This window comes from Leuciscus leuciscus (genome assembly GCF_965113295.1).
Source record: "Leuciscus leuciscus genome assembly, chromosome: 6".
NCBI classification, from domain to species: Eukaryota; Metazoa; Chordata; class Actinopteri; order Cypriniformes; family Leuciscidae; genus Leuciscus; species Leuciscus leuciscus.
Genome location: NC_138730.1, coordinates 38,249,373 through 38,260,659, shown reverse-complemented (window position 1 = coordinate 38,260,659; position 11,287 = coordinate 38,249,373). Strand labels below are relative to the sequence as shown.

Sequence of the window (11,287 nt, the reverse complement as noted above, 5' to 3'; positions counted from 1 at the left end):
CAGCAAAAGAACACCATATCCCAGAATTCCGTGCGGGAGAATTTCCATGTGGCTGGCCGTTGTTTGCAAACAAAAACCCGATTATGAACGAAGAGTTTGTGTCATGTTGTTGTCACGTCAAAATATAACAGCCTTTTCAAGAGTAGCAAAGCTACTAGCCCATAGTGTTGTTTGACGTTATTAGACATGTTATTTTGTACTACACGAACAAATTATTTAGATAAGAAAAAGTCTTGTCTCCCTTGTATATTTTACATGTGTTTTTGTACAGTATATTAAAAGGCTGGTGTTGATATTGCGTTCGTTTCTGTAAAAAGCCGACTTGATTAAAAACTAACAAAACAGGTAGTTCTCTGGACAGATCGGGAAACGGAAAAAAACCGTCACGGCGTGACTAGAAACTTGATATACCTGATTTAAATTTCGATAATATGCAAATAATAATAGGAATATTATGTGGATGATATGAATTGCGATGTATGCAAATAATTAAAGGAATATTAGTTTTTAAAAAACACATTTTATTTCGTGTAATTATTTTATAGACAAAAACTCGCCAGCATAACTACAAGAAAAAATCATCTTTTAAAAACAAAAACTGTATCAATACCGCCATCTTGTGGTTGTTTCGCGCGCATTTTTTTCTGACATAGATTGGATAACACTGTACAGACAAACATTATATTACAAAAATGTATTATACTTATCACAATAATATGCATTAATATGTATTCTTGGATTAATTTCCATTAGAACCTTAATATATGAATCGAATTTTGCAGCAACAGTGACATTTGTAAAGTTAATTTTTATCAGACGAACACAAGAAAGAGAGAGATCAATGTTTTAGCACTTAAACTTCTCTGGTAAGTGTTATTTATTCATTTTCAGTAACCTTTCAAATAACCCAGACGTATCCATTTTAACATAAGCTACAGGTGCTCGGTTAGTCGCCCTTATAAAATGTACCAATTTTACACAGCCTTTCAGTCGAACTATTACAAAAGTCAATGCAAAAAATATAGCAACTTGGATTTCAGCCACAGCTGTTATCAAAAATGAAATAACATTAGCGATGTTAAAAGCCTCTTACACTTCTTGTAAGTAATTTATGATAGGGTTTATACGACAGGCAATATCATAGGCTAGGCTACTTATATGAATTAGGCCAAATCTGATGTATATGTGCAAGACTCTGAACAAAGCATATAAAGGCTGGGAAATGACTTAGTAGTTTTTTTATTGATAGTCTAGAAATAAAAAGTTTTAGTAACAAAATACATTGTGTAGGCTAAATACCTTAAGTAATTACAAAATAACACCCAAATAAACTACAACTTTTTGAATATTCACACATATTATACTCAGGCATTTCATATTATTACTTTCCTCTTGTGAACAAAACCACAGTTGAGCATCATTAGAGCTATCAAATGTAAGGTTTTAACTGATTTGATTAAAAGCTCAGCAACGCCCTTTCAAAGGTCTTTTTCACAGGTTCAAATCAGCATCTTTATAGCACAGGTGTGATAGTTCTTGGCCTATTCAGCCGAAAGAACTGAAACAGCACGCCGCACAGTTCTCTATAGCGAAGCCCGTACAGGTACGGAGCTAAGGCTTTGGGCAGGATGAGTAAGACGTTACACACCACCAGGGACATCCACAGGCTTGCTCTGAGGTCCAGAGCCTCACTTTTGTAGCAAAGCATCAGCTCGATCACCAAAACCAGCAGGGGACAGAAAGCCAGGAACAGGTGGAGATAATGGATCATAAATGTTCCTTTAGCACGGGACGAGGCTTGGCCCTTCCACACACCCGAATTACGTGTATAAAAGTAGAGGATGAGGTAACCAGACAACACCAGGAGGAGGATGAAAATGATACTAGTGACTGTCAGCAACATGGAGACATGGAGTGGGCGAAAGTGGCTTACAGTCAAAACCATCAGCAAAGGCAGAGAGCAGATGTGGAGGGCGCAGGGGGCCGTACTATGGTACCACAAAAACATGCCAACAGCTGCCGCAGGGAAAAAGACTGAGACGGCCCAGATGGCAGCAACTGCTCCGTAGGTTCGCGACACGGGCCACACTGCCAGGTAGCGAAGGGGTGATAACACAGCAAAGCAGGTATCCAGCACCATTGCTGTAATACTTAGTACGCCAGAACTGTATAATACCGTGGATAGGAAGAGCAGCACGGCACACGGCCACTCTGTCATCAACACACCAGATAAGTTGATGCAGGCACTCAGAATATTCATGCAAACAAAGAGTAGGTCGCTGAAAAGAAGATTGGCCAGGAGGAGGAAACGCGTCTGCTGCCGCAGGTCAACGCGGGAGAGGATACGTATTAGAAGAACCGGAGTGGTCAGCAGAATGGCCAGGAAGGCCAAAATGGGGCACATCTCGAGCACTTTCATGTGGCTGGGAGGGATGAATCCATGCCACTCATGCGCAAACATCTCCGCTGGGCTTTCAGAGGAGTTGGAAAAATTCGAGGAACGTCTGTGAAGCTCAGCTCGACCAGACTTGTTGTACCAATTGCCAAATGAACAAAGCAGAGATAAAAAAAGGTCTTCCGCAGCTAGGTAGAAAAGCTTAGACTTTCCCTCCATCAGAGTTTCCATCTCTTGGCACGTGTTTGTGCGTCCAATCCAAAGGCAAAAAGAGCGACAGACAGGTAAATGTGTCTCTCCTTCTCTCTTCTCGCAGACTGTGGTAAGTGATTTAGGGGACAGATCTGTCACAGACAGGCTTGTAGATGGTTTCCGTGGAGATAGAGAAATGGGTAAATATCACTTCACAGCTAAAAGGATCAGAACGACACTGGGATTTTGCACCAAGGCATACATATTGATATGTCTTCCTAGAATCAGGACTATTGCGTAACATTTACACTGTTATTTTTGGACTGATTGTTTAACTTGGAGGACTAAGTGCCTCAGGTTAAACATTGAATGCATATAGGAAATTGGAGAAAGACACAATCATGTAAAAATCCTGTAATGTAAATTTATTTATCTTAAGAGGACAAAACAGCACTATCGACCAGTACTTACAAGAGTTTGAATCAATATTGTGGTCATGAATAACAACATGCAGTACATTAACTGGGAGAATCTCACACAAAAATTGTCAAGAGGACAAAAAGAAAGAAAAAAAGAAAGAAGGATATTTTGCATGAAAACATCTGACACTGTTTCATCTCTTTTTTTACATATATGAGAATGACATGCAAAACATTATCCTGTACACACAAATATATATATACATACTGAGTTTTGTTTCCAAATGATGATGATGAGAATTTGGGGAAATTGAAATTGTGCTTAAATATAATGTCATGAAAATGTCATATTGCTAAATATTAGAATATAGGTATTACAATTATATATAGAAATATTTGTTGTTGTTGTTGTTTTTTACCTTTTTATTTTGGTGTAAAATCTGACCTGGACATTTCTTTGTGAGATTCACCCAGGAGCACTTGATATAGTTTTGTTATGATGAATAACAGGACATAGCATTCAATCTTTAGTTTACAAATAAAAATATAAAAATATTTAAATAAATGTAATATTATTTCATGTTAACAGTAAAAATGCTTTAATAGAATATTAATACTAAATATTAAATGTTTAGTCATTTAAATTCACTCTTCTGCAAATTAATCCTCCAAAAACAGAGGAACCAGATCCAGTTATTTTGCAGGGTGGCTCTGCTCTAGCTTCAAGTCCACTCCTCTATGCTACACTTCTCTGACTTTGATGTCTCTTCTTCCACAACACCTGCTGGACAGTCTCGTAAATCTCGCGATAGCGCAAAATGTACAGGTAAGGAGTGCAACAGCGTGGCAACAACATCAGTATGCACATATTCACCAAGTCAATCAACACTCCCACCATATCATCATTGGTTTCTCGCTTTAAAAGAGCCAGCTCGACTGCAAAGACCAACGCCGGTACAAAATACATCATGAGCAACAGAGTGTGTGCTAAAAGCGTCATACGCGCCCGGGAATAACGACTACGCCATATCCCAGAAGTCTTGGTGATGATGTAGAGATGTATGTAACAGTACACAATGAGAACAGTGCAGAGGCTGATGGCAATGATGAAGTACAAATGAACGCCAACCTTCATTTTCATCTCCAGCGAGTGCAACGCAATCAGCATCAAACACACTGGACGGCTCTGTTGGTTCTTGCCCATCACCACCTCAAACATCACTAGCAAGGAGACCGGACACACTGCGGCCATCACCCATATGCTAATAATGATCTTCTTGGCCCGAGATGGCGGGAGAATCTCTTTGTAACGTAACGGCCAACGTACAGCCACATATGTGTCTACAACCATCAGTGTGACCGTGATCACAGAGCAGCTGTACGTCATTACCATGCTCACCATCATAAACTCACACAGCGAGTGGGGCATGTGCAGGCCTACAGAGTTGCAGGAGACCATCGCAAGGTTTATGGTGAGGAAAAGCATGTCTGCGAAGAGCGTGTTTGCCAGGAGCAGGTAGCGGGTCTCTTGGCGTAGCGAAGGAAAGCACAGAATGCAGATGGACAGAACGGGGTTGACCAGCATTGTCACAGAGGTTAGCAGAACCGTGGGGATGAGGAACAGATCCATATGTCTGGTGTCCATTATTCTGTACCAATCATCAGAGATGTTAACGATGAAAGATTGAGTCATATTTAAAGTCCAATGACGCACTACTGAGAGAAAGCGTTGGAGTGAAGAACAATTGCTCCTCTGTATGCTGAGACTGGAACGGTGGAGCACATATATAGCTTCTCTACCTACAGAAAACAGAAAAAACATGAGTACAAAAATATGTACATCACCATACACACAGTATGTCCTGTAAACTTAGGATTCAAAGAAAAATTTCAAATAAAAGCAAATTCAGTTTCATTTTTTGTAAACCAGGAGAAGTAAAGACAAGTAATACATGAAATACACTGATAATCAAATACACCGTCCAATCAAAAGCTCTATAGAATAAGAATGTCCATCCTCCTAATATTACAGGCAATGTTTTTATAGGAACTATCAGTATATGTCCCAATTTCTGGTGGACATTAAAAGGATAGTTCACCCAAGAATGAAAACTCTTTTACTCCTCATGTTGTTCCAAACCTGTATGAATTCTTTCTTCTGTGGAACATAAAAGTAGCTATTTTGAGAAATGTCTTAGAATATTTTTTTTTTATATATTCCACCAAAATGGTGTAGGTACCTACATTGTTTAAAATATCTTTGCTTGTGTTCCATGGGAGAAAGAAATGCCTAAAGGTTTGGAATAACATGACGGTGAGCAAATGATGCCTGAATTTTCAGGTTTGAGTGAACTCTCTCTTTAAATGGTTATTATAGCCTGAATTAATCTTTCCAGTTTGTAGTTTCTCCAAAAAATAACGATGGATAAATGATACGTTAATCATAAAAACTAAAATTAAAATCATCAAACAAATTAAAACCATCAAACATCAAATAAAGCATTGATTAACTTTTTCTCCCAATACACAATTTGACAAACATAAGTCTTTTTTAGTTTTTTTTAAATCATTGTAATTTCTATGAATTTCTAAGCATCTCATTCCAGTTTCTAGTAAATGGACCTGAACGATGAACAGAGAATAAAAACAAATAGTCCAAACAATCTCCCTCTAATTAGAACAAGTTAATTCGTTTTTCTTACATATTCCTGATAATACTGCATTTTTTAAATAAGTGAAAGAAATGCAAAAAATGGGTGCGAGTCCATATTTTCATGAGAACATTAAGACACAAATGAAAGGGTTAATATCAATAACAGTATGGAATATATAAAAATCTACTTTTGAGTGAAACTAAATGAGCTTTATAAACCTAATTACAGTTTAATCTCAAATTCTCAGCCACAATGCCAAATGCCACATTTTTTAAATGAGTTACAGGCAAAACAAATCTATGCAAATAATGTGTGTTTGTATCATTGTACTATTGTACTATTCCAGGCCCACAAAAACACATCTGTTAGTTTCAGCCCCGTTTCACAGACAAACATTTCACAGAGGAAGAATGAAATATGGTTGTATTGACTAACAATCGATTAACTGTTAAAATGACTCACGTACCTGTTCCACTCATCCACGTGCAGTAACTTCTGCTTCCATCCAGACCTCCATTAGACTAATGTCGCCCCAGATCAATACCTCCCGACTCTGTCCTTGTTATCAGAGAGCAGGCGTTCCACTGATGCGCACAGATCCGTAAACCATCGCACGGCACTAACACTCTTTAAGCTCTCTATGGTTACTCAGCAGTTGGTGTAAATTGTGCTGACCCTCCCCATGACAGGCCGTTCAGATAAACTAACACTAACACCGTTATTACCTCAATGTCCCTCGACACTACTATGCACCTCATATCCGGAGCTAAAAGCTTATAAAGCAATAAATGAGATAGAAGGTTAAACAAACAAATAATATACAAAAATGTTGGCATGACCACCAGTCCATAAACAAATGATACTAGTAGTTTGCATTGTTTGTTTGTTTTTATGCAAAACTGATACCATCATGTATCACTCACAAAGAAAAAATTATTGGTGAATTTTGCTGAATGAAAAAGTTTATTAATTTTGATTTTTTTTATACAAAATGCCTCATTTCCTGTCCTTCTTGTAACCAGTGTTCCAATGATGCTTCCTCCTGTGCTGTCCGTCATCATCATCATCATCATCATCATCATCATCATCTTCTTTATCCTCCCCTAACTCCTCGTCCTCATCACTGCTGTACTCGTCCTCCCTCCCTTCTTCCTCCTGCTCTCTCGTCATCAGTTTGCGAAAAACATGGAACTCCTCTACAGTTGCCATGGCGACCTGCGTCAGGTAGGTTTCCTCTGAGACGCAGAGGACGTCGTTGAGCGGGGGGTTGACGATGAGTGTTTGGCCCTTCTTGTCTGGCGTCTGGTACAGTCCCCTCCGCTCCAGAAAACAGTGACGACACCGCAGCTCAGACAGAGACACCCTGAACACCTTCGCCTTCAACATCTCTGCCTGCCGCACACCCATACGGAAATATGCATACTGCCGGGGGGGGGGGGGGGGGGGGGGGACAAGCTGTGAGTCAGTTTGCAACTACTGTAAAACAAACACTGCCCTGAGAATGCCAACTTCAATGAGCCACAATGGCTCACAGAACAGTCACAAGAAAGCCATTTACAAGGATAGTTTACCCGAAAATCTAAATTCTGCTATTATGTACTATGTCATCAGAGCAAGGGAAACTTTTAGTGAAGAATGGTTTAAACTTAAAGACACCTGTCGTACCTGAAATTTGTACTCCAGCTGGACCAAATCCTCCTCTAAAACCTCGGGTGAGTCTCTGAGGATGTCTGCGACCTGTTGGACGGTGAAGAGGCATTTTTCTCTGAGCAATCGGGACACCATGTTTACCCTCTTGATAGGCAGGACCATGATCTTGGGGTAGTGACTGATCATCCTCTGAAGACTGCCTGTGGACAGATTTCAGACAGATTTCAACTTGACTGGCTTTCAAACTGGGGTCTATGGCAGTGGTTCTTAACTCCAGTCCTCGGGACCCGCTGCTCTGCACATTTTGTATGTCTCCCTTATTTAACACACCTGAACCAGATCATCAGCTCGTCAGGAGAGACTCCATGAACTGATTTGAGTGTGTCAGATAAGAGAGACATACAAAATGTGCAGAGCAGCGGGTCCCGAGGACTGGAGTTGAGAACCACTAGTCTATGGAGTAGTCTATAGAGAACAAAATGTATTTTAACAATGAGAAAAAAACAAAACAAAAAACGAATAGTCGGAGACAATAGCCTTGTGGGCAGCGCTCTGACATTTGGGCGACTTTAGTTTGAGTCCTGGATCGTGGACCTTTCCCGATCCCGCCCCCCCTCGCTTACTGTTGATTGTCTAAACTGTCTATACTCTCAATGAAGGCAAAAAATGCCTAAAATAAATCTCAAAAAAAGAGAGAGAAAGAATTAGCGTTAGAAATTAGCGTTTAATTTTGAGGAAACAAATTATTTACCTTCTCTCCTTACTTGCAATGTACATAGGTTTAAGGTTTGGAACAATATGTATCATAAACTGTTCAACACAAATAAATCATAGTTAAATTAATTAATAAAAGTTTATCTTTTATTTTAATAAGGAAAAATATTACTTGATACAAAGTAAACATTTTCCAAATAATGTTTCACATTTCACTCATTTACACCACCGTTCTAAAGTTTGGGGTCAGTAGAATTTTAATAAAATGTATTAATAAGAAGTCTCTTATGCTCACCGGCTGCCTTTATTTGATCAAAAATACAATAAAACAGTAATGCTAAATATTATTAAAGTTTTTTTTTTTTTTTTAAATGTTGTTAACATGTTTACAATATAATTTAATCCTGTGATGGAAAAGCTGAATTTTCAGCATCATTACTCCAGCCTTCAATGTCAAATGATCCTTCAGAAAATCATTCTAATATGATGATTTGGTGCAGAAAAAACATTTCTTACTATTATCAATGATGAAAACAGTTGCGTTGCTCAATATTTTTGTGGAAACGGACTTCGAAAGTTCAAAAGAACAGCATTTTTTTAAAATAAAAAAGCAACTTTATAAATGTCTTTACTGTCAGTATTTATCAATATAATGCATGCATGCTGAACAAAAGTATTAATCTAAAAAAATGTATATCTTACTGACCCCAAACTTTTGAACAGAAGTGTAATTTCCTACCAGAAAAGATGCATCACCTTCTAACAATCCCATCTTCCTCAGATGATTGATGCGCTGCTGTAAGTCTGCACCTTTAAGTGAATATACCTCTGGACACTTTTTCATTATTTTCAGGATACTGGAGGGATTTAATCCCAGTAGCAACAGTGCTGTCAGAACAGACGGAACATGTTTCCCACGGCTCTTCGTTGCACCTTCATGCATCTCCTCAGCGTGAGTTTCTGAGAAGCCCATCTCCAGTAAAGAGGACAGAGTGAGCTGGGTCACAGGACTGTGGATGACCTGACCGGTGCGAGATGGATTCACGTGATGGGGCTCTTGTGTGGTGCAGAACGGCATATGACCTCTGCTCGCAGCCACAGTGCAAACACGCCATCTCCACATCCATTGCACCATCTGAGACACAGAGAAGAGGAAGCAAATGCTGTTCAATTCAGTAAATAGTGTTTGGACAATAAATCTGAGGCCTGGTTTCACAGACAGGGCTTAGATTAGTCAAGTCAAGTCAAGTCAAGTTTATTTGTATAGCGCTTTTCACAATACAGATTGCATCAAAGCAGCTTCACAGTATTAAATTAAAATAATACAACAAAGTTTGTTTCAAGAGGAATTTATTGATTGATAAAATTAAATTAAATATCCCCAAAATATCCCCAACTGAGCAAGCCAAAGGCAACAGTGGCAAGGAACCGAAAAACTCCATCAAGTGACCTAATGGTGTCCTAAAACTCCATCAGGTGCCTTAATGGAGAAAAAAAAACCTTGGGAGAACCCAGGCTCAGTCGGGGGCCAGTTCTCCTCTGGCATTGGATAGAGGCCGGATTGTAGTTTGAACTGTAGGATTATATGAATGCCTGGCTGAAGAGATGCGACTTTAATCTAGTTTTAAACTGGGAGAGCGAGTCTGAGCAACGAACAGTATCAGGAAGACTATTCCAGAGTTTTGGAGCCAAATGTGAAAATGCTCTCCCTCCTTTGGTGGTTCTGGATATCCTAGGTATGACCAAAAGCCTTGAATTTAGTGATCTCAAAGAGCGCGATGGATTATAGGGCGATAGAAGATCCGTTAAATAGACTGGAGCTAAGCCGTTTAGGGCTTTATAAGTCAGTAGCAATACCTTGTAATTAATACGGAACTTTATAGGTAACCAATGCAGTGATGATAAAATCGGTGTTATATGATCATATTTTCTTGATCTCGTAAGAACTCTAGCGGCGGCATTTTGGACTAACTGTAGCTTGTTTATTGAGGATGCAGGACAACCAGCTAATAAAGCATTACAGTAATCCAGTCTCGAGGTCATGAATGCATGAACTAACTTTTCTGCATCAGAAACTGATAGCATATTACGTAGCTTAGCAATGTTTCTAAGGTGGAAAAAGGCTGTTTTTGTAACATAAGAAATATGATTTTCAAAAGACAGGTTGCAATCGAGTATAACACCCAGGTCTTTTACTGTAGAGGATAAAGTAACAGGACATCCTATGATGTTAAAGTTGTATTGTGCGAGGTTTTGTGGGCGGTTTTTTGAACCGATAAGTATTACCTCTGTCTTGTCTGGATTTAATAAAAGAAAATTACGCGTCATCCAATCTTTTATATCTTTAACACACTCTGTCAATTTGGAAAATGTAGCGTTTTCATCCGGCCGTGATGAAATATATATTTGAGTGTCATCAGCATAACAATGGAAACTAATTCCATGTTTCCTTATAATATTTCCAAGTGGCATCATATATATTGAAAATAACAGAGGGCCTAATACAGATCCCTGCCAGGATTGGGCCTTTAAAAAAAAAAAAAGTGGACATTTAAGTATAAAACATTAAGATTTTATAAACATACATACCTTAGGAAAAAAAAACATTACTGGTGTGCATCTTGAGACAAAACAATGGTACCGACATATTTTAAGATATAGTGCAAATTGCTTTCAGTTAAAACAGCTCAAACATGCAATTTAGTCTGAGACTAGGCTTAAGCCTGGTCTGTGAAACCAGGGATAAATATATTTGAAACAATATATCAGCTTTTCTCAGGATTAACTTTACTTTTAGCCCCAGTCTCCCTTATGTGTGTATGTTGAGATGCTGTAACTGTTGAGGGGCTATACATTATTTTTAATTAGATTTAGCTAAAACAATGAGACGTTTTAGATGTATGAATGAATGATTGTGACCTTGCACTTCTAATCATCGAGGCAGACGTTTCCTGCAAAACTATTTTTAGTTTTATCGTTGTGTTAGGATATCCAGATTTTCTAGCAATCACATAAACTGTTATAATATTAAATACGCTATTAAACCATTTTTATAATCAGATTCATCACGGAATCTGCTTGATACAAAGTTATAGTTGGCAGCATCGCGGCAGCTTCTTAGCAGCTGTTAAACATTCAATCGAGAGTCTAATTCCATGATAATGTGTGAAATTTCTTTTAGAAATTCGTCCTCACCTGTTTTCTGCAAACATGCGTACCCATATCTGTGCCGCGTCAAAATACACCCGAGCTGCAACAACAGC

General features: G+C 38.7%; 3 protein-coding genes across 3 annotated transcripts; all 3 read right to left on the bottom strand.

Moving 5' to 3' along the window:
- Positions 1-45: 45 nt before the first annotated feature.
- LOC309501493 (putative G-protein coupled receptor 148) lies at positions 46-2,863 on the bottom strand. The gene has a single exon (XM_082173641.1). The coding sequence runs from the start codon at positions 2,624-2,626 to the stop codon at positions 1,514-1,516; it is 1,113 nt and encodes a 370-aa protein (XP_082029767.1). The 5' UTR covers positions 2,627-2,863; the 3' UTR covers positions 46-1,513.
- A 130-nt stretch (positions 2,864-2,993) lies between these two features.
- On the bottom strand, positions 2,994-6,416 carry LOC309501495 (putative G-protein coupled receptor 148). Its single transcript, XM_082173650.1, has 2 exons — positions 6,127-6,416; positions 2,994-4,806 (listed from the first exon to the last, which is right to left on the bottom strand). The coding sequence occupies exons 1-2, from the start codon at positions 6,137-6,139 to the stop codon at positions 3,743-3,745; spliced, it is 1,077 nt and encodes a 358-aa protein (XP_082029776.1). The 5' UTR covers positions 6,140-6,416; the 3' UTR covers positions 2,994-3,742.
- Positions 6,417-6,593: 177 nt separating this feature from the next.
- mterf4 (mitochondrial transcription termination factor 4) lies at positions 6,594-11,272 on the bottom strand. The gene is made up of 4 exons (XM_082173657.1): positions 11,220-11,272; positions 8,781-9,159; positions 7,326-7,510; positions 6,594-7,082 (listed from the first exon to the last, which is right to left on the bottom strand). Exons 1-4 carry the CDS (start codon positions 11,244-11,246, stop codon positions 6,657-6,659), a joined length of 1,017 nt encoding a protein of 338 aa, XP_082029783.1. The 5' UTR covers positions 11,247-11,272; the 3' UTR covers positions 6,594-6,656.
- Between the last annotated feature and the right edge of the window lie 15 nt (positions 11,273-11,287).